Source organism: Brassica rapa, chromosome A03, assembly GCF_000309985.2.
Source record: "Brassica rapa cultivar Chiifu-401-42 chromosome A03, CAAS_Brap_v3.01, whole genome shotgun sequence".
Lineage (NCBI taxonomy): Eukaryota > Viridiplantae > Streptophyta > Magnoliopsida > Brassicales > Brassicaceae > Brassica > Brassica rapa.
Window position 1 is genome coordinate 18836345 of NC_024797.2, and position 23202 is coordinate 18859546.

Here is a 23202-nt window from a genome sequence, read left to right on the forward strand (position 1 = left end):
TTTACTGTTGGTTTCGTATGGTGGACCTGGAATTCTCGGTCATGGAGAAGAATATATGTATTCTGGTTTTGTGTTTATTGTCCACGATCTTAATCGATAACTTTTGAAAATCGATCAGAAGAAAAATGAATTCCCACAAATTAATTTGCTTCATGTTGTATACAATGCTTAACTTAATTGGATTCAGTCTACTCTCTGTCTCGAATCATTGAGCCTCACTGATCGGCATGCGATAGAGAATACTTGTTCACAGTTCACAAATACTGCAAGTGAATCAGAAATCTTCCAGAGAATTGTTGTAAACTTCTTTTGAGGTTTTCATACATAAAAAAAAATCAGATGAGAATCCTACTGCTTGCTTGTTTCATTAGAAATTCTAATTTAGAATACAACAGTCTCGTTTGTTCCATAAGTTAATACCCGTAGTTCACAGTATGATTTAATAGCTTTTTTGAGGCATTTTTTTTCGAAAGTCCTCAGATTTCTGGACAAAAGCTCCTTAGATTGTCCCGCTGGGAAACACTCTCAACCTTTACAAATAAAAATTCAGACAGACTAATTGAAAAGATGTTGAAGTACACAGAGGAGGTAAACAATATCCAATAGTCTTCCAGATTATACCAATATACCATGCACGTGATTCATTGTTTTTAAGATGTCTGTGCAAAGTCTGACTAGATCTCTTTATGTCTTCAAGTTTGTGTAGTTGTTGGGACCGAGCATAATGATAGATTCATAGAATTACAATATAAAACTAACAAGTTGCTGCAGTGGAATCAGGCCAACAGCGTTAAAACCGTTATTCAAATAAAAAAGTGGTCATTGTTTACTTCTTTCCTCGCAAGTACCAGTGAAACTTTTAATAGTTTACAAACCAACTAATGATTCAACTAAACTCACGTAAATGGTACATAAATTTATTAACATAGCCCATTGACTCTAAAACATGGATGAATCATTTGTATCTCAAACTTGATCCTCAAATTTGAATCTCCCCATGGAAACTTCATTAGAGATAATAACAGGAGCAGCCATACTGATCATCTCCAGCAGGCAAAAAGCTTAACACGACACTGCAATTTTTTCATCGATTTCATAATCCTCCTAAACCGTTGTCTTCAGGTCACTAAGAATAGTATTCAGTTCACTTGCCATGAGCCTTCCACGTTTTTTTTTTTTTTTGAACATTAAGTATATTATTATCTACTAGTTAATAAAACTGTAAGTATTCTAGTGGTTTGGCTTTGTTGTTTTTGTACCTCTGGTCACGGTTTAAATCCGTGGAAGAACATTTTTTAATATTTTAAAACGAGTTTTAGAAGGGTTTAACAGAAATTAGAAACAATGGTTAACTTCTAATACATTAGATTTAAATGGCTAGTCAATATAAGTTGAGACTTTAAATGATCCATAAAAAGAGATACATGCCCTTTTGAACTAAAAATTGGTGATTTAAATGATAATTTTCTCATAAACCAAAGAACCCAATATTTGACTAAAGAACACAATATTTGACTAAAGACAAGTTAATATAAATGAGACTACGTAACCATTATATATGGCTCATATATGTATATGACTACAACAGTACAATAGTTGAGGAAACAAAACATATATAAACCAATACATAAACAGCTTTAAGACATAAATTAGCTCAATAATAATCAAATATAAAGTATGGCGACTTATAAAGAGAGAAGGACTTTTTAGCTTATAGAGGAGAGAATGGTTGAAAGTTTAGTGAGAGGAGATAAGGTGACTATAGAATAAATTTATGGGAACGTACCGATGTGAGATATTATCGGTTTCTCTTCATGAAACCAATTGATGATGATAATTTTACCGGGAGATTCAAGAGATTAAAATTTACAGGCAGGAAAGATAATTTCATGCTCCGAGAAATACGAATACATTGATTTAACTTTTGGACAAACTAGCGAGAAGAGTTCTGGCGAGAGAATTGCAATAGTTTTTCGTCCACTGTTCCGAGGACTTATCGATATACTATATAATCTTACATTGTTGTACCCAAAAACTACACACAAAAACTGTCAAGAACCTTCTGATAAAACTTGGTTATCGGAAATACAAATCATTCGACAAAATACCAACAAGACATTTCGAGAAAAAAACTGAGGAAACTAAATAATCGAAAAGTTCAGAGAATATTTAGATAAGAGTTATATGTTCACGGAAAGTTCTTGATATCTCGTCACAACCTTTCTGATGAAAGAAGTCATCGCTGCTAGTTGTAGTTGGGGTTGAAGTTGTTTTCTTGTAGTGTTTGAATTCAAATATAACATCTAGATGTTGATGCAATAATGTTCGAATGAAATCTCAATTTTTTATCCAGATATAGCGTATTGATACAAAAACAAACATGTGGATTAAACATTCCAAAGAAAGATTAATACATCTCAACCAATGATATAGCTGAAATTAGCAGCTGAATACAGCAATCGATAGACTTCTCTACAAAAGAGATTGGCAAACACGTCTTCGATCTCATTTTTTAGCCATCGAACTATAAACAGTTATAAATGAAAAGTCAGTCTTCGCAGAATGTCTCGACGTGAAGTTTCCAAAAAAAAATCGAAGTGAAGTTTCATAAAAATGTCTTACCTTTCGTTTCCACGCACTTTTCTTTAGTTTATCGATCGACTAATAATAATAAATAATAATACACTTGCTCGACTCCTCCTCTATAAAACACCCTGACTTGGTTACTCAAATCATCATCTTCTTCCTTCTCAATTTTCCATAACTCTCTATAGTCTCTGCTTCACTTATGCCCTAGCTTCTTCTTTTTTTTTTCTTGTTGGCTCTTTGTTTTTTTGGAGTTTTTGTCTCGAAATGGCTTCTTCCAACGGGTACGATGATGTTCCCATGCTTCCAGTTTCATGCACATCATCATCATCTCGTACTAGGCCTTTCACTTCCAGATCACGTAGCGTTTCCCTCTCAAACACTTCTTCCACCATTGACGTATTCGAAAACTCATCGACTGTTGTTTTAGGCTACACAGATCCTCTTGGGACCCAGAGACAGCCTCAGCTAGTGCAAATGGGTGACCCTATTTCCTCTACTCGCAATCTTGAGTTGGTCTCAAAACATGCACATCCTTACGGTACCACTTGCCCTTCTGACTACAATCGCGAAGCTGCTCAAATCCCCACTCCCTGTTAATCTTTTACCAACCGCTTGTGTTACACAATGATCACAGTGTGTTACACACGAGTTCGAGAGAAAGAATAAGATAGACGTTTCAGGCTTATAAACTTTACTGAAAAATACTTTTGTATTATTGAGATTCGGTGATATGTTTACAACAGATGATTGATCTTTATATAGAGATCGAATCAATACAAGTATAAGAGACACAACTCTTTATACTAAAGGACACAACTTGAAGAGTTACAACTCTTTGTGTAATAACATAAATAACTAACTTATGTAAATGTATCAAGGAGAGATTAGATTATATAGTTTAACACTCCTCCTTAATCATATCTCGACTTGACTCCAAGCTGCTTCCTTAGATCTTCAAATCTTGAACCACCCAATGCCTTTGTGAGAATGTCTGCGAGTTGATCATCCCCTTTGCAATACTTCAGTTCAATGATTCCCTTTTGCTCAGCTTCCCTCACGAAATGGTACTTGATCTCTATGTGCTTCGTCCTTCTGTGTTGCACCGGATTCTTCCCAATTGCTATTGCTGATTTGTTGTCACATAAGATCGGAATGCCTCCTTCAAACTTCTGACCAAAGTCTTCAAATAGTCTTTGTAACCACACTGCTTGATTTGCTGCTGCACACACGGCTATGTACTCTGCCTCAGCCGTTGATTGCGCCACTGTTTGTTGCTTGCTTGACTGCCAACAAAACATGGCTGATCCAAGAGTAAACACATAACCTGAAGTGCTTTTCTTGTCTTCCTTAGAACCACCCCAATCGCTGTCCGTGTAGCCTAGAAGTCTTGGTTCTTTCACGCTTGTGAAGTACACTCCAAAGTTTGATGTTCCTTTGACATATCTTAACACCCTCTTGGCTTCTTGGTAGTGCTTCATGCGAGGTGATGACATGTATCTTGAGAGATAGGCGCTTGCATACATCACATCAGGTCTTGATGCACACAAGTACAAAAGCCCTCCAATGATGCTTCTATACTTAGTCGGATCTCCATACTCCTTGTCATCCTCAACTCCTTTTCCTTGTGGTGTAAGTGGGTTGCTTACACTCTTGCTGTCTCGCATCCCAAACTTGTCTACAAGTTTGTTTGCATATTTTTCTTGTGAAAGAAATATGCCTCCGTTGTCTTGAATTACTTCCATTCCAAGAAAGTAGTTCAACAATCCAAGATCCACCATCTCGAATTCTTTCTTCATGTTCTCCTTGAATGTGTTGATGCTCTGAATGTTGCTTCCAGTGATGATTATATCATCCACATATAGACTCACGATCAACACATCTCCTCCTTGCTTCATGATGTATAAAGCCGCATCATTCATACTCCTCTCAAAACCGTTTTGAAGAAAGTATGAATCTATCCTTCCATACCATGCCCTTGGGGCTTGCTTTAAACCATATAAAGCTTTGTGTAGCCTTAACACCTTGTGTTCCTTCCCGTGTGTCACATACCCAGGCGGTTGTGTGACATACACTTCTTCCTTGAGGTCGCCATTGAGAAAGGCTGACTTCACATCCATCTGATACAATTGCCACTTCATCTGAGCCGCATAGGCAAGTATGGCTCGTATTGTATCATGTCTTGAGACAGGAGCAAACGTCTCAAAGTAGTCAACACCATACTCTTGAGAGAACCCTCTTGCAACTAGCCGCGCCTTGTGCTTGATGTGATTGCCGTTTGCATCGGTCTTGATCTTGTAGATCCACTTCACACTTATCACATTCTTCTTCTTTGTTTTGTCCACTAGTTCCCACGTCTTGTTCTTCTCAATCATGGCTATTTCCTCATTCATTGCTTCTCTCCATTCCTTGGTACCACACGCTTCATCATAAGTGTATGGTTCTTCATTTGCATGAAGACAAGCTTCTATAGCTTGAGCCGCTTCATCAAGCTCTACTCTCGGTGCCCTTTCCATGATATCAACCATGGACTTGAACTTCCTTGGTGCCTCAGAAGTTTCTTCATCTCCACTACTAGTATCATGATCATCATTTTGAAAGAGAACAGGACTGAAAGTACCTCCAAATTGTTCCTCAGGACTGGATGCACCTTCGGTTTGTTCCTCAGGACTGGATGCACCTTCGGTTTGTTCTTCAGGCGAGTGAGAGTCTTCCATAGACAACTCCAATGTCTTCCTCACTTCTTCTTGCCTTTTCCAATCCCACTTCTTTCCTTCTTCAAACTCTACATCTCTTGATACTTCAATCTTCTCATTCTCCAAAATGAGAACTCTATAGCCTTTGGATTGGTTGCTATATCCAACAAAGACTCCACGTTTTGCCTTAACGTCTAGCTTCCTCCTCTTTTGATCTGGGATATGTATGTAGCATATGCTACCAAACATTCTCATGTGTGACACATCTGGCTTGTGTCCACACCACTTCTCTATAGGAGTGACATCTTCTTCTATTGCCTTTGATGGCAGACGGTTTTGAAGATATGAGGCAGTGTATACCGCTTCTGCCCATAACTTGAGCGGTAAGTCTTGCTCTGCCAACATCGATCTAGCCATCTCCACCAAGGTCCTATTCATGCGCTCCGCTGCACCATTTTGTTGTGGTGAATAAGGCAAGGTGACTTGCTTATTGATTCCTTCTTCTTCACAGAACCGGTTGAATTCTCGTGAAGTGAACTCACCACCTCCATCTGATCTCAGTGTCTTGATGGTACAATCCGACTGCTTCTCCACCATTGCTTTGAACTTCTTGAACAGTGAGAATGTCTCTGACTTTTGCTTCATGAAGTATACCCAACACATGTGAGTATGATCATCCAAGAATAGCAAAAAGTATCGGCTTCCATCAACAGACTGGTGCTGCATCGGCCCACATACATCCGTATGTACAATCTCAAGCTTCTCTCTTGTCTTAGTTTGAGATTCCTTTGGGAAGCTTTTGCGTGATTGCTTTCCAAGTCTACACGCCTCACATGCTTCCTTCTTGACTTTAAACTTTGGTAATCCCTTTACCAAGTCTTTGTCTTGCATTTGTTGCAACCTTTTGTCGCCTACATGACCAAGTCTCTTGTGCCATGTCTCCATCTTTCCTTGCTCACTAGCGCTCAAGGCCTCTTCTACCTGAGCCGAACTCATCCTGATTCGATAGCTTTTGTGAGTCATTGGGATATCCATTATCCTCCTTCCTTTTGCATCATCTATGATGCATCTCTTTTCTTGGAAACTCACCCGGTATCCGCTTGAAACAATTTGTGGAACACTCAACAAATTTTTCGCCAAACCCGGAACCAAGAATACATTTCTGATGGTCTTCTTGCCACCTTTGGTCATGACGGTAATGTCTCCTTTACCGGCTGTCATGACTGTGCTTCCATTTCCAATCTTTATTGGAACCTTGATACTCCTATCAAGCTTTGAGAAGTAACTCTCCTCCTTTGTCATATGATTAGTTGCTCCACTGTCTACTAACCAGACATCTTCCATCACTGTTGTTGCTGCTTCGCTCGCACTAAACAACATGTGATCTTCATTTGAGTTTTCTTCAAAACTCACATGTGCCTTCTCTTTCTTCTTTGAGTAGCACTGATTTGCAAAGTGGCCTAACTTGCCACAATTGTAACACTCCTTGTTACTTCTGTGATCCTTCTTTGGATCTTCCTTCTTCTGTTTCCTCCAACACTCGCTCTCATTGTGGTTGTTTCTCTTGCAGAAACCGCACCACTTCTTGCCTCCTTGGCGCTTTGAGTTGTCTTGTGCAACACCAGAATTTTTGTGTTTAACACGAGCATCGAATGCTCCTTCACTGGTGCTTTCTTCTCTTGCAGCCAGCCTTGCTTCATGAGCCTTCAAAATCCCGATCAACTCTGTCATCTTTGTTGAAGTCAAATCGCTTGTTTGCTCCAACACACTGACTATGCTATCGAACTTGGCTGGGAGAGAGATGAGTATCTTTTGTATGAGTTGAACATCTGACTTCTGTTCACCATGATAAGTTAATTGATTTGCCAATTCAACTATCTTATCTGTGAAGACCTTAATGTCTTCATTCTCATACATCTTCAGATTCTCATACTCCCTTCGCAATGTTTGAAGTTTAATCAAACGAACTTGAGGAGAGCCTTCATACTCCTCCTTCAATGCATCCCACGCCTCTTTGGATGTTGATGCTGCTGCAATCCGTGAGAATATATGATCCGATACAGCAGTTTGCAAGATTTGCAAAGCCAATGTATCGTTCATCATCGCTTCTTCTCTAAGCGATCTTGCCCTTGCTGTTTCAGGGGTTTCATCCACTTGTGCTGGTGGGGCTGCTACGCCTTCTTCAACCACAGACCATAACTTCCTGGTCTTGAGAATGGTTGTCATCTTGATGCTCCAGAAGTCGTACTTCTCTCCATCAAATATGGGGATTACTTGATTCTTCATCGTTTCGAATGATTCCGAAATCGTATGACAAAATCCTCTAGCCTCCTTTTCTCCACGCCAAGTGTTTCTCTTACTAGTGCTTTTTTCTTTGTCCTCTCAAACGTAAAGCTCTGATACCATGTTAATCTTTTACCAACCGCTTGTGTTACACAATGATCACAGTGTGTTACACACGAGTTCGAGAGAAAGAATAAGATAGACGTTTCAGGCTTATAAACTTTACTGAAAAATACTTTTGTATTATTGAGATTCGGTGATATGTTTACAACAGATGATTGATCTTTATATAGAGATCGAATCAATACAAGTATAAGAGACACAACTCTTTATACTAAAGGACACAACTTGAAGAGTTACAACTCTTTGTGTAATAACATAAATAACTAACTTATGTAAATGTATCAAGGAGAGATTAGATTATATAGTTTAACACTCCCAGAGTTTCTGATTCCATGGTATATTGTTTTGATTTATTTACTTTACAATCAAATTTGTTTTTTTTTTTGAAAGAATGTTAAATTAATTCAAGCAAAAAAAACTGTTTTACATTTTGTGTTACATTGGAGCTGAAGTTTTTAATAAAATCTAATCAAAAACTGAGCCTTGAATAGTTATCTAGTGGCAAACCATTTGGTTAAACCTCCTGAGTGAGCCTTGTCACGGATGGAGGAGAGCCTGTTACGAACAATCTTGTCCACCATTTGAATTAGTTGGTCAGGGGTCCTTGGATTCTCCCCATGTTTACGCAGGTTTCGTTCTCTCCATATTGCATATAGAGTAATAAATATCGACTCTTGTCTTTTATCTTGCTAGGTCCATAATGCTCGGGATGATGATGCTAAAGGCTGGGCTAGGCGATTTGTTACATCTGTTGATAAATACTTACCCAAAATCATGGAGCCCGACTCTAAGGAAGTTGGGGGATGGACTATATTCTTTGCCTTTTCATGCTTGTTGTCTATTTTCGTAGATCCCCTCTTCTTCTTCCCCATACAAGTCAGTGAGGTATGAGATATCTCTCTTTTGCTTCTCATGTTTTATATTCTTGCACTTGAGCACCATCATCTTTCATACTGCAGAGTGGAAAATGCATTAGGATCGATGAAAAGATGGCTCGCGTATTGGTAGCTCTTAGAAGTTTAACAGATTTCTTATATTTTGTAAACACCCTGCTTCAGGTGTGTGTCCTTTTGCTTTCATTTTTGTTATAAGAGAATCTATTGGCTTACTGCTTCTTATTTCATATTTTGTTGCAGTGCCGATTGGCATATACAGATCCTAAGTCTACGGTTGTTGGTTCTGGCCAATTGGTTAAGGGATCAGTAGAAATTGCTAAGCGTTACTACCGAGGAAATTTTCTCCTAGACTTGGTCATAGTGATACCACTTCCACAGGTATCATAATGTTAGAGCTACGCCAGTTTTCTTAATGTCATTGGAATATGTTCATTTACCGTTGATCTCTCCTTTCTCTTTTGGTTACAGATACTGATATTATGGATAATACCGCACGTGTTAGTCATATATGGGGCAAACACTATAAAGAACCTTTTATGCACTGCAGTTGTTGTCCAATGCATCCCAAAGTTACATAGGCTTTTTCATCTTCTAGCCAGAAAAAGAACAACAGGGTTCATATTTGAGTCGGCTTGGGCTAGCTTCTTTATTAATCTTTTTACCTACATACTTGCTGGTCATATTGTTGGATCTTGCTGGTATCTTTTTGGTCTGCAGGTATGACAAAAGTTCCAAAACTTGTATTATTGACTTTAAACTAATATCATTTTTAAGTAATTAAACTAATACAGTAATACTCGTTATGTGCTTTAATCATTTTCTTGTCATAACCAACAGTCAACAGAATATGTGAATATTTATTTTTAGTGGTTTATTGATTCTTCTCGTTTTGTCTCTTGTAGAGAGTTAATCGATGCCTTCGTGAGACGTGTGGAGATCATATGGAATCGAAATGTCATGGTGTATGCAAAGAACTAATAGATTGTGGTTTACGCCTAAAAGAAAAACTAATAGATTGTGAGCGTCGTAACACGACAGTTACACAGGCTGTGTTGAATTGGAATGTGACTGCTGCCGCTTGTTTTCAAGAGAATGGTTTTCCTTATGGAATCTATTGGAAGGCAGTCAATCTCACCCATGACTCTAATCTGCCCAAAAAATACATATACTCTCTTTTCTGGGGGTTTCAGGTAATTCAAGTTTACAAAACTGTTCAACTAGTTTGCATTGGTTGGCATAATGTGGAACTCTGAGCTCTGTCAATTGTTTACTACTCTCAAAAGCAAATCAGCACGCTTGCTGGAAACCTAGTCCCAACTGACTTTGTCTGGGAGGTCTTATTTACCATGGCTATCATCGGACTGGGGCTTTTCCTTTTCGCGCTTCTTATTGGTAATATGCAGAACTTCCTTCAGTCTCTCGGCCGCAGGTAAAATTACTCCCATTGTTGTAGAAGATATCTGAAGACATGATGGATTATCTCTCCATTGACTGTGTTTTGTCCACCTTAATTAGGAATATGGAAATGACTCTGAGACGGCGTGATGTAAATAACTGGATGAGTCATAGACAGTTTCCAGACGATATAAGAACGTATGTGAGCTGTGTCTCGCTTTCCAAGTTGAATTTTGAAGAACTACGTTGTCCCAACACAAGCTGTAAAGCTAACAGAATAGTTGTTTCTATATTTTCAGGAGGGTGAAAAATGCTGAGCGATTAAACTGGAGTTCTACTAGAGGAGTTAACGAAGAATTGCTCTTTGAGAATATGTCTGATGACCTTCAAAGAGATATAAGACGACACCTCTTCGCATTTCTCAAGAAGGTAAACATCATGTCCATTTCCTCCAGCTTTGGCTCTCTTTCCTTCTCTCTCTTGCATTATTGAAAATGTTAATGGCTTTTGCAGGTGAGGATATTTTCGAAGATGGATGAACCAATCTTAGATGCCATCCGTGAGAGGCTGAAACATAAGACTTACTTAAATGGTAGCATGGTCTTGCACAGCGGAGATCTAGTTAAAAAAATGGTAATCATAGTGAGAGGTCAGATGGAGAGCACTCGAGAAGACGGTTCTTGTACTCGTTTATCAAAGAGAGACGTTTATGGTGAAGAACTTCTCACTTGGTACGAACGCTCTTCTCTAAACCCTGGTACGTCCTTTTGTTGACTCTATATGCTCATAACTCTCAATGTTTTGGGTTAAAAACTCAAAACATAAAGTATACACTTAGATGACACTGCATATGGGAACTGGATATATATGCTTTGAAATTTTCAGATGGGACTAGGATAAGGATGCCATCAAAGGGATTGCTTAGCAACAGAGACGTTAAGTGCGTGACAAACGTGGAGGCGTTTTCACTCAGTGTAGCAGATCTTGACGACGTCATGAGCTTGTTCCCGAATCTCGAGATTTCTAAGGAGTCATAGAGTACAAGGAGCCATGAGGTACGAATCTCCATATTGGAGGCTATGCAGATTCAAGTGGCTTGGATATATAGAAGGAGATGGCTTGGGAGATCGTACTGCTCAGTCAATTAGATTGTAATTTTATTTTCGATGGAAATTAATGATGATATAAGATTGGTGGTTGCTATACAACTATATTGTACGATGTATTTTTTTGCTTCAATAAGATCATTTTCATCTAAGTTTAGATTGAATAACATCTCAACAGTAGTTACCTTTAATTTTCTCCTCCTTCAAAGATTACGTTAGGCTATAGGTGGAGCTTGAACGATAGGGAATTAGCAGAAATAATGTTATTAAAATTTGGGTGGCTCACTGGCCACCGACTGTTACAGTCGCCGTTCTTCATCAATGTCGCTTTCCTGCTACGTCTATCTATTTCGCGACGAATATCCAACCCGTTCTGTGGGGTCGACGCCTGTCATCCAAACGGAACTGCGCCTTACCAGCCAGATACGTCACCATCTCTGCCGCCTGCTTCCCCTGTCCTCTCGCCGAAGCTTTCCTTCCTCCACCGTGCTTCCTCCGCCGTACTTGCAGACAAGGTCATGTTTCTATTTCTCTTGGGCTGGGCCTTCATATATTGAGATTGGGTTTGGTGAGTCCAGTGGTGTTTAACTATTATTTGTCCAGCCTAATGATTATTTGCCTTAAGAATTTTGATGGTGGTCACTGAAATCTTTACCGAAGCTGTTCTACATACATCTTATCTCTCTTCTGCGAAGAGTTTATCAGGATCATCTTCATCAACATTCATCTCTTTCTCTTTGAAGAAGAAAACCATTTTATCCACTATCTCCTTTCTAAAGATTGTTTCTCTTTCAAACGTTAAATGGAAGTGTCCACCTATATCTATAACCGTTTTGCTATCTTGCGTAGCGGTCCGTTTGGGCCTGAAGATGCAGCGGACTTTATTTCGACGATACTCCGAGGTGCGGATTGAGTGTTAACGTCACAATTTAAGGTGACTAGTTCTCTGCTGTCCGACCATATTGTGAAAGCTACATTGACGCATTCAAACATCGTTTTGAGTTCGCTGTATCTTCTTTTTTTGAAGACCTATCTATTTTATGTTACGCTGTTGTAGTTTATCTTTTAAATTTAAAAAGATGTGTAATTCCCTCTATCATTTGTGATCAAGCAAGTTAAAGTTAATTGAAGAAAGTTGTGTTCAAAAAAAAAAGATTTGGGTGGCTCACAAGTCCTTTTTATTATTTGTTATATAACAAATTATTTAATTATTGAAAGAGAAAAAAAGAATTTAGTTAATTTATTAAACGGGTAACTGATTATTATATTGAAGCAAACTTGGAAATAACTGCACATAAGTGGGCGACAATTTAAAAAATAATAATAATAATTTGGGTATCTTGGGTATATGAAAGAATCCATGCTAATTTCTAACGAAAGATAAAACTTACTCTTTCTCCAAATTTTCAAAATGAGGCTCAAAATATAATTATATATCCGCTTGATCACACATATTTAGTGTTGTGAGATTGCTTGCTATAAACCTGAATCTCTCCAAAAATCTGCATACAGCATACCACTAAATCACCCTCATGAAGTTAGACAAAATCTATTTTCTCCAACAATGATTTTAATTTCTTTGTAATTATCTTATCTAACAATGTATAACTTACGATTCAATGTTACGATAACTAAGACTAAAGAGTACAAGCCAAGGAACTAGAGATCAACTTCTTTGCAGAAATACTCATTACATTAAGCTTAAATATATTGAGCATATTACTAGGCTTCCTCACAAGACTTTATAATGGTATATTTCAAATTTTGAGTTGCTTCATTTTGCCACAAATACTCAACTAGCACGAGAGTGGACTTTTCCTTTCAAATAATCATACCACATAGAGACAACATACAAGAAACTGAAAACAGAAGCACCTTCTAAAAAGGGAAAATGGCATGAAATTAAGATTTGTAATAAAACAAGAAAAGCCAAAAATTAAACTCGCAGCGGTCTGAATTCTGAAGGAACCGAGCCAAAATTTGGAAGATAAACACAGTGAGAAAACCTAACAACCCCAAGATCTATTTGAATCTTCTTGCATATATCTTCCCTCATAATATAGATGCCAGCTGCTCCAGTTTCTTCGTCCCCACAACACATGATTAGAGTCTTGTCATAGATGAAGTAACTAACCCCACAAAGCTTATTGATTAACTTGGGTAAGTTACTTGTTGGAAAAGTCATCAAGTTTATCCACTCCACTTCCTCTTCATCGATCTTGTTCTTTGTTACCCAAATCTCAATCTCACCCGTTACATAGCATTGCTTTAACAAAGAGAAACCATCTCTCTTATAAACCGCTAGGAGCAATTCATCGCGAGAATGGTTCTTCCGGCAAGGGAGGAGACAAAAGGTTTTGAACATCTCACTCGAGAAATCAAAGCTTCGGATGACATACTCATGACGATGAGTGTCCTCCGGGTTTCTAGTGACCCAATAAAGATTCCCGTTCAAAGACAAAGGTGCCATATTGGGCCACTGCTTGAAAGGGACATCAAGAAACTTTAACGCGTGAGATGCACACTCGTAGACCGCAACTTTTTTATAACCTACTTGGTAAGTGTTGCTAACCGTACGGAGACAGTTAAAGTACCCCAAGATCTTGTAACTCTTGTCGGCTCTTGTCCTATCGTACCCTACACCGCATAAATGGAAGTCTTTATCAACGTACTCGATCCAACCAACTTGTTTTAGCCACGGGTTCCAAATCGCAACACCTTGCTTCCAAAAGTCACGAAACAAGAACCCATCGCAAGTTGTGATGGTTGTATGCGTCAAGTCCGTAGCTTGATAAGGAAAATCTGATGGTATCTCACGCACCTCTATCGTTGGATCAGCGCCACCTCCGCCGAGATCAATGTCAATGGAGTAAACCTTAGATTCGGTCAGGAAAATGATTTGGGGACGGACACGAGCCAAGTGGTTGTTGATGAACCTCGTGTCGTTTAGAAGAGCGTTCCAGTGTTGAGATACGGTTCTGAACCGAACAAGATATAGAGGTGGAAGCCCAGAGAGTATCTTCTCCTCCAAATCCCATGGAAGATTCTCCGGCGCCATTACACTTTTCACTTATATAGCTTTCGTGTCTATGACTCGAATACGTAAGAGATGAGCAACAACATATTTATAGATGTACAACAACAGGAGTAACCATGGATCTAGATGGTTAGCTTGCATGTGGCTAATTATTTTATTTGGCACACTAATTCATGATGTCGACAAATCTTATCCTTTTTGTTCTTCTTTTGTGTAATAATTTATGAAACACTGCATGTTATGATTTGATAGCGGTGTTGGTCAGGGCTTGGACCTCTTGGTCACAGAAAGCCATAGAAATATGAGCTTGCGACATTTTATATTGTAAACTATTTACAGTCTTATTTTCATTTAATTGTTTGATGTAATAGTATATATATGTATTATAGTTCAGAATGCCATATTCCAAATTCAAACCCATTAACAGCCAACACTTTAAAATTTTGTCTCTATTTTATAAACTAAGATAGACACTGGTATTGTTCACCGATTACCGACTTGATCTCTTGTAGAAGCCCGAAGTTTTTCTGGCTTTTTCAGCTCCATCATGTACATTTCCACTAACTGCAATGTGACTGGTTCCTTTTTGAACGATATATTTACTTACTTTATGTGTTTCCTCGATTTATATCTTTCACAAAAAAAAAAAAAGTTAATATGTTGTAGAAATGGACATTGTGTTTCCTCGATTTATATGTTTCACAAAAAAAAAATTAATATGTTGTAGAAATGGACATGAACCGAAATTAAATTAAATTTCCAGAAATATCAGTTGCGATTTGTCAATGTAATCGTATTTGAAGTTAGAACCCTATTGAAAAAGGAAGACGTTATATCTTCAAATTTCTCTAAATTTTTATAAGTAATACAAAACATTTTAATGTTATTTGTAGAATTGTATTTTAAATGCATGTACATAATACATAAAATCATGAAATAGATTAACAAGAAAGATATTAAAACCAAATTTGTAATGTTTAATCTAAGATGTTGAAAACATATAACCTTCTTTAATTAAAATAATAATTTACAATAGATATTTTAAAATTAATAGTTTATAAATTATTAAAATATTATCTAATTAATTTATAGAGTTTTTTTACTGTAGTTGATTGAATTAAGTTTTGTGATATTGAACACCCGCGCAGATGCAGCAATTAGACTCTGTAATCATTATTGAAAAGATAAAGAAATAAAACATATACATTTGGTTGGAATATTTCAACACCCTATTTTCACTTTTAATTTTATATGTCCTAATCATATGAAATTACATTATATTTGTACAACATAAAATAATATTTTAATATAAAATAATAAAATAAATAAATTCACTTGCTATGGTATGATTGACTTAAAGTAATTAAGATGAATACATTTGGATCACAGCTTTTTAGCTTTCAACTTGTTGAATAAACTCAATATCAAATAATTTATAACATGTTTAATTTTAAACATTTTCAGTGTAAGCTCTCAACTGTTGAAATAAACATTTAATACTACCATTATGCATGGTTTAAGGAGAAAATTTGTTTCGAAAAAAATAAAGAAAAAAAAATAGTTTTGGGATCAGAAATTCTTTTTTGAGAAATTTTGGGATCAGAGTTTGTAAAATTTATTGACATATAATACATGTATTTATACAAAATTTAGTTAAAAATTTCAAGATAAATATATAGCACAAGATAACTACCACAATATACTTGATTTGATGTCAATATAATATACTCCATAACTTTATTATAATAATAAAGTTCAAAAATTTTCTTAAATAGTTCCAAAACATATTTTTGTTTCCAAACTAGTTCATACAGATCAAAGGGATCAAAATATATTTTATAAATGGGATAAAATAACAAATTTCTCATTTAAAGTTAGATTTAAAATAAATATTTAAATAATAATTCAAAAATCCAAAAAAAATCCAAATGTTTTTCTAAAAATAAGAGTTCGTTCAAAGTCATTTTTTCCTGAAATAATTTCTCTTAAAAAATGTTTTAGAAGACTTTTCAAAATGTGTGGGATATCTTTCTAATTTGAGTTATGTGCATATTTAAGAAATATCTTCTTAAAATTTAAGAACATTGATAAATATGTATAATATCATTATAAAATTTAGTAAATTTTTTCATAAATATGTATTTAAAATACATTTAGGTAGAAATTCATGAATATATTTATAAATATTTTACTAAATTTAAATAATTATATATATAGTAAATTTAGTAAATTTACATAAATATATATTTAAAATACATTTAGGTAGAAATTCATGAATATATTTATAAATATTTTACTAAATTTAAATAATTATATATATATATATAGTGTGTGTATGTGTATTATCTTCTTAAAATCCAAAGAAGATAGACAGCCGGATTAAATGTATGTGACCTATTATAGTTATGTCAATTTTTTTTAGAAAATTACATATGAATAAAAGTAATTTAAAAAAGATTTTTTAATGGTTATTTATTTTAATATATTTAATAAATAATTAAGTAAAATTAAAAATAAATGTTATATTGTCTTGTACCTCTTTAATAAATTTAATTTGATCATTTTGAATTTATGAACTATTTGGAGAATAAAAACTAAAAAATAGTTATTTAAGAAATTTTTCCATAAAAATATGTATGTATATGGTATACCACTGACTAGTTAGGTAAGGAACTTATCAGTTCACCAAGTTGTCCGTGACTTTCCTTCCCACCGACAGATTCACATGATTCAGTTGATTAAATCACTTGTCGACAAAAATAAATCATTTGTCACTTTAATGCAGGTCTCTATCAACTTCTTTATATATTCAAAACAACTTGTTTATATGATCCAACTTTTTTATTTTAATAACATAATTGGAGATGATCCAAGTTATTTGTAAAGCTCTTTTTCCTAAGTCTTCTTTTTTAAGGAGAAGGTGTCAACTTGTTCAGTTGATTTTAGAAACTTGTTCAGGAGTCAGGAGACTGATGTCATTACAAAGGAACCACGCCAGATTGGAGATTTCCAAATTTAAACTATCTCTGTGAACTTTGATCTGTTTCCTATTTCTGTTTTACATCAAACATGTGGCAAAAGGTGTAAAAGTATATTTTCTTTTGAATTAAATTTAATATTTTATTCAAAAAAAATTTGAGTCGCTCCATTTTTTTTTTTATATTTGCCATAAAATTATTATAAATTTTGGCTTGGAATTTCTAACAAGAAAGTTTTACTGCTAGATCAAACAAAAAATATGTACCTTGCTAAGTTTTATGGCGTTGAATCATTTTTATTCGCAAAATGTTTCACAAACCATGCTAATATAGCCCCAAACACTGAAAAGAAAATTCACCTTTATGATTTTAGCAATAGAGTACCTGTACACAAATCAATAATAATAAGATAACATTTTCTGGGAAAAAAAATAAGATAACAGTTCTTAGAAATTTTTACGTAAACATATAGTTCCATTAAAACCATATTATATCAATTAGAGGAGGCGTGAAGTTTGTTTGAGACCATGATCAAAACAGGCTAGTGTTTGATTTGGTCAGTAATACTGAATAAAGCATTACAGAAACTGTTGCTGCGATCAGGAAGAGCTCATGATGATATATCGAGTGTCTTGTGGACAAAAGATAAGTAACATTTAATATCAATGTGAATTTTAAAAAACAGAAGGAAAAAAACTTTGCAGGCTATATTAGATATCAGAGCTCAAGGAAACGCCTCTGTTAATGTTGAAAAGATGGCAAAATAGGTGCTGCCTGCTTAATTTCAAAAAACAAAACAGAGGTGTATGTACATGTCTGTATTAGTTTTTTTTTTAGTTTCTCAAGAAATTGGTCCTCGTTCTCTGCCATATGTTGAACCTTGCAAATAAAGAAACAGATGAGTAGAAGAGACAAAAGAAAGCGAGTTTGCTGGACTTTTAGCGTAAGAAGGTGACGAAACCCGCCAGCCAACTGCCAATGTCACAATTAAAGGGTGAAAGAAACAGCCGAACTTTGTTTGTTTCATTGACCACAAGAAAGAACCCTTGAAGACGTCAAAGAAGATCGTACGTCGACACCTACTTTCATCTCTTCCCCTCTCCTTCGCAACCGAAGGCATCAACTTTTCTGATATTTGGAATCCTTATTCTTTCCAATGTTTTAGTTCCTATCGTCCCGATAATTTTTGATGATTGGCTCATTCCCAGCTCCAATCGATTCGAGAAAAAAATGTATAAAACACATATCATTCACAGAATTATCAAATGACATTTGTTTTATAGTCTAAAGTTAAAGAAAATATAGAATAAGGTGTACCATCTTATATATTAACCCAACGTTGAAAGTCTTTGAAAATTTTCAAAGCTCATGTGTACTATCATTTCTTGCCAAATCAACCACATAGACATCATACAAGAAATTGAAAACAGAAGCACCTTCAAAGAAATGGAAATGGCATGAAATTAAGACATGTAATAAAACAAGAAAATTCAAATTTTAAACTCGCAGCGGTTTGAATTCTGAAGGAACCGGGATAAAATTTGGAAGATAAACACAGTGAGAAAACCTATCTATCCCGAGACCTATTTGAATCTTCTTGCACATATCTTCCCTCACAATATAGGTACAAGCGGCTCCAGTTTCTTCGTCGCCACAACACATGATTAGAGTCTTGTCAAAGATGAAGTAACTAACCCCACAAAGATTATTAACTAACTTGGGTAAGTTACTTGTCGGCAAAGTCATCAAGTTTATCCACACCACTTCCTCTTCACTGATTTTGTTCTTTGTCACCCAAACTTCTATCTCACCCGTTACATAGCATTGCTTTAACAATGAAAAACCGTCTCTCTTATAAACCGCGAGGACAAGTTCATCGCGAGAATGGTTCTTCCGACAAGGAAGGAGACAAAAGGTTCTGAACATCTCATTGGAGAAATCAAAGCTTCTGATGAGATACTCATTAGTGTCATCAGGATTGCTAGTGACCCAATAGAGATTCCCGTTTAAGGACAAAGGTCCCATGTTGGGCCACTGCTTGAAAGGGACATCAAGAAACTTCACCGCGTGAGATGCACACTCGTAGACCGCAATTCTTTTGTAACCTACTTGGTAAGTGTCGCTTACCGTACGGAGACAGTTAAAGTACCCCAAGATCTTGTAACTCTTGTCGGGTCTAGTCCTATCGTACCCTACACCGCAAAAATGGAAGCCCTTATCGACGTACTCGATCCAACCAACTTGTCTTAACCACGGGTTCCAAATCGCAACACCTTGCTTCCAAAAGTCACGAAACAAGAACCCATCACAAGACGTGATGGTGGTATGCGTCAAGTCCGTAGCTTTATAAGGAAAAACAGATGGTATCTCACGCACCTCTATGGTTGGATCAAGGGGTTTGCCGAGATCGATGTCAATCGAGTAAACCTTGACGAACTTCGTGTCATTTAAAAGACCGTTCCAGTGTTGAGATACGGTTCTGAATCTAACAAGAGATAGAGGTGGAAGCCGAGAGAAAATCTCTTTCTCCACATCCCACGAAAGGTTCACCGGCTCCATTATAGTTTTTACTTATTTCGTGATAAATAAAGCGATGAGAAACCATACATCTTTTATATATCATACAACTTGGCTGCATTTCCACTGACTGGTTTTTTATTTATTTGGCACACCATTTCATGTATAGAAATTTCCACCAGAAAAATAATAATGTGAAACTTTGTCTTCTCTGCTTTTTGGACCATGTAAATTAATATAAATAAACATTGCACGCGTTGGGAATCATGATTTGATAGTGGTGTGCTGACAGTGTCAGGAGAAAGGCATTAGCCTCAGCCGCCATACGATTTATAAAGTTTGGGGGCTCCAACTCTCTAAAAAAAAAAAGAATATCAGTCTAATATTCTCATTTGCCATTTGCATTTGAATATTCTATCTAAATGCTTCATTTGCCGTGAATTGGTGATTATCTATGTATGAGTTAATTAATCTTTTTTTTTTTGGTAAAACAATTAAATCTCATGTTGATCCTTGTATTTGAATAATATAAACCCCTCTACTTTTAAAACGGTTAGCTAGTGGTAACTTGTAACTAGCCAAGGATTCCTCTAAGCTAATGTCAGATTGGATTCTTCAGAAACCCGAGAAACAAAATAATCTTTCACCGGTCATAGCTGAGGCCAAACCGGAAAAGTGTGGACAAACAAAATCGAACCGAACTGTACCAGAAGTTAACACCAATGAATCCAGAAGTGGTGTGCTAGTGGGCCGTAAAAGGCCCATCATCTAAAAATCATGAAGGAACCAACAAAAAAAGTCAAAGACGTGTCCGACGCGCGCAGAATCCATATCATAAGGATCGAAGAGAGAGAGAGAGATCCAGAAGAAGAAGATGGCATTGCAATGGCTGATTCTATCGTACGTGGTTGCTGCGGAGGTCGTGATCGCCGTGATCTTGACTCTCCCTTACCCTATGCTCCTGAAGAAACGAATCGTATCACTTGTCTCGCTCATTCTCCAGCCTGCCGCTTCCATCGTCGCCTTTGCTGGATTTCAACTCCTCGGTGATCACCTCTCTCTGTCTCTATCTACCGTAGATCGTTTAATTTCTCACCATTTCTTGTTCGATATGGTCTTTCTATAATTAGGGTGATTTTGGTATGTGCTCATGTGAATTGCTTGGGTGATACGTTTGTTTCAGATCTTTACTGGAAGAATGAGCATAGACTAATGTGCTCATCTGAGGTTTGCACTGCTACAGAGCGTGATCGCTACGAGAAATCCGTAAGTATATCATCACATTTTGTATAATCATAATATATGAACAAGTATGAACATAAATAGTATCAAATGTTATAATCATCCGAGGATTGAGATTAATTGCTTTTGGTTTATTGAATAGATATAGATGTCTGAGAATGAGACAATAGTTGAATTCTTAGTAGTTTTACAAATTATATATTTTGTAACAGACTCCCAAGAGGAGTTAGTAGTATTAGTATCCTCTATTGCTTAACTTAGCTGCGGTTTAGAAGCTAGAAAATGTTGCAAGGGGACTTGTTTTAGTGGAACTGGTGTCATGTTGATTGTTGATGCAACTAACCGTTCCTACTGACTCTGTTCCTGAAACATCGAGCTTGAGTCAGTTGTAATAATCGACTCTTGGGGATGTTCGATCTGTTATTTGCGTGTCTTGTATTCGATCCTCTCCCTTTAGATGTCTCAGGTCAGCATACTTACGATTTTACTTGTTTGTTAGATCTACAAGGCTCAGCGGAACGTGGTTCTGTGTGCAGCTGGGATCCTTCTCTACTGGTACATCACCAACTATTACACACCACCAAACATTTCACACTTATATAATTGAATTGACTGATATTTTTCTAACCTTCACTGGCAGGTGTATTTTCCGCATCTGCAAGTACAACAAAGACCTTGATTATTTGGAGGAATTAGAGAAAAGATGCAAGGCAGAGTAGTAGTCTCCATTAGTCTGGTCCTTCTGTTATAGATATTATTACTTCGGCTTGTGAGTAGTCCAAAAAACTGAAACAAGACCAGGATGTATCTAGATAAATCTTTCCACAGACCTTGTTTTGTGTTCACTCCTCTTGCAGCTTTGTGTTACTTTTCTAGAAACAACCCAATTTTATTGTGTCCCGACTTGACATTCACAGATTAATTTCCTAGAAACTAACCTTTCTTTCTTTTTTCTCCACCTTTAATATCTTTCGGTCACTCACTCACTCAGATTATTTTTTTAGGAACTAAACAGTTCACTCGTTCAGATGCAGTGATTGTCTTTTAAAATGTCTTTGGTGAGGTTTTGCGCAAATGGGTTACTTCTACACCGCTTCTTCACTCCTCTGCTTGATCATAACTCTTAAAATTTCAGTTCCCTTGTAATTTTTGTAACATACATTTTAAGATTCTTTAAGTTCTATTACTTAGTTGAGCATCATCCCTATCACTCTCTTTAGCTATAGATGCAAGCTCATAATGTTAAATTAGTCATTTTCATTACAGACCATTTTTAGTTCTGTACAAAGTGGTACCTAGCATCTACATTACTCTCAACATCCAAAAAGAAACGACCAAAGCTGATCTTTATCTGCTCATCCTTGGATGAATCAACCGTGCCTTGCTCTGTAATCAAGATTTGACGACTAGAATCACATAATAAATTTTGACCAGAAGACTTTTTTGGCAAAACGCTTTTGGAAAATTTTTCTAATTAATATTAAATGTTTTACTGTTAATTGTCAATTTCAAAGTCAACCTATGCAGATTTTTGCAACAGTGAGAATACTTCATATAACAGTAGAGAAAACTTCTCAAATACCTACAAAATTTTGATCAATTGCAAAACTAATATATCTATACGAAAAAAAGTTAAACACACAAACAAATTAGTCAATTGCAAAACTAACATATATTTTAAAAGTCTTGTTCGTGAAAAGATCTGAAAAAATTCTGAATTCATACTTTGAACCCGTGTGATATCTTACTTAGCTTCTCCAAGCACACATAACTTCACCACGAAAGTGACCCACAAAATGACCCACTCGTTAATGGCCAAAAATCATGAGCTTGAATGACTCTATGAAGTATGAATCTAACAAAGTTTGGAATCAAAATCTTGCGGTTTTTGGGATGAATTAGAGAGAAAGTTAAAGAGATCTGATTTATGTGCATAAGAAATGAGATATGAAGAGCATAAATTAATTTTTAGGTGTATTAAGAACTTCAACTTGGTTGTTCATAGTGATCGATGTATTGATGACAATGACATTGTTGTAAATATGTGATGAAGATGAGAATGATTGAGTAAAACACTTATTTTTGTTAAAAAATTGCATTTTCGTGAATAACACTAATTTCTGGAGTTAATAGAGCAAATGAAAGTTCCAAAAAAAAAAAAACACATTTCATATTTGCATTTGACACGAAATTTTGAGTCATATTTGCAAAAATCCATGAATTTTAATTAGATGAAAATATATTAATTAAAATCAAATCTAAATTAATTAATTAATTACTATAAATAAATCTAAAATCTAAACTTTTTTACACTAGTGAGATTTTTAAACTCAAAGATATTAT

The 23202-nt window shown here is 36.0% G+C and overlaps 5 protein-coding genes across 5 annotated transcripts in view; 2 read left to right on the top strand and 3 right to left on the bottom strand.

The window, feature by feature from the left end:
- Positions 1-7789, bottom strand: part of LOC108871170 (retrovirus-related Pol polyprotein from transposon TNT 1-94) — a 23849-nt gene extending 16060 nt beyond the window's left edge. The window contains exon 1 of the mRNA XM_033288531.1: positions 3450-7789. Within this exon, the coding sequence (XP_033144422.1) occupies positions 3501-7568 (4068 nt within the window). The 5' untranslated portion in view covers positions 7569-7789 and the 3' untranslated portion in view covers positions 3450-3500. The remainder of the gene's footprint in view (positions 1-3449) is intronic.
- Positions 7790-7971: 182 nt separating this feature from the next.
- On the top strand, positions 7972-11265 carry LOC103860191 (probable cyclic nucleotide-gated ion channel 20, chloroplastic). Its single transcript, XM_018657653.2, has 6 exons — positions 7972-9774; positions 9868-10013; positions 10100-10177; positions 10279-10408; positions 10493-10736; positions 10865-11265. Exons 1-6 carry the CDS (start codon positions 9526-9528, stop codon positions 11014-11016), a joined length of 999 nt encoding a protein of 332 aa, XP_018513169.1. The 5' UTR covers positions 7972-9525; the 3' UTR covers positions 11017-11265.
- Positions 11266-12882: 1617 nt separating this feature from the next.
- Positions 12883-17707, bottom strand: LOC103859723 (F-box protein At3g17710-like). Its single transcript, XM_033288537.1, has one exon. It carries the CDS (start codon positions 14141-14143, stop codon positions 13022-13024), a length of 1122 nt encoding a protein of 373 aa, XP_033144428.1. The 5' UTR covers positions 14144-17707; the 3' UTR covers positions 12883-13021.
- Positions 17708-18400: 693 nt separating this feature from the next.
- LOC103859725 (F-box protein At3g17710) lies at positions 18401-19712 on the bottom strand. The gene has a single exon (XM_009137298.3). The coding sequence runs from the start codon at positions 19657-19659 to the stop codon at positions 18598-18600; it is 1062 nt and encodes a 353-aa protein (XP_009135546.1). The 5' UTR covers positions 19660-19712; the 3' UTR covers positions 18401-18597.
- Positions 19713-20422: 710 nt separating this feature from the next.
- Positions 20423-21808, top strand: LOC103860192. Its single transcript, XM_033288538.1, has 4 exons — positions 20423-20663; positions 20801-20883; positions 21359-21414; positions 21500-21808. The coding sequence occupies exons 1-4, from the start codon at positions 20492-20494 to the stop codon at positions 21576-21578; spliced, it is 390 nt and encodes a 129-aa protein (XP_033144429.1). The 5' UTR covers positions 20423-20491; the 3' UTR covers positions 21579-21808.
- The last annotated feature ends 1394 nt before the right edge of the window (positions 21809-23202 follow it).

Excerpts from the sequence above, each read along its gene's own strand:
- LOC103859723 (XM_033288537.1), bottom strand. The coding sequence starts at position 14,143 with ATGGCGCCGGAGAATCTTCCATGGGATTTGGAGGAGAAGATACTCTCT.
- LOC103859725 (XM_009137298.3), bottom strand. The coding sequence starts at position 19,659 with ATGGAGCCGGTGAACCTTTCGTGGGATGTGGAGAAAGAGATTTTCTCT.
- LOC103860191 (XM_018657653.2), top strand. The coding sequence starts at position 9,526 with ATGGAATCGAAATGTCATGGTGTATGCAAAGAACTAATAGATTGTGGT. Across the intron at positions 9,775-9,867 it reads CTCTTTTCTGGGGGTTTCAG|CAAATCAGCACGCTTGCTGG; the intron begins GTAATTCAAGTT and ends TACTCTCAAAAG. Across the intron at positions 10,014-10,099 it reads CTTCAGTCTCTCGGCCGCAG|GAATATGGAAATGACTCTGA; the intron begins GTAAAATTACTC and ends CACCTTAATTAG.
- LOC103860192 (XM_033288538.1), top strand. The coding sequence starts at position 20,492 with ATGGCATTGCAATGGCTGATTCTATCGTACGTGGTTGCTGCGGAGGTC. Across the intron at positions 20,884-21,358 it reads GTGATCGCTACGAGAAATCC|ATCTACAAGGCTCAGCGGAA; the intron begins GTAAGTATATCA and ends CTTGTTTGTTAG. Across the intron at positions 21,415-21,499 it reads GCTGGGATCCTTCTCTACTG|GTGTATTTTCCGCATCTGCA; the intron begins GTACATCACCAA and ends CTTCACTGGCAG.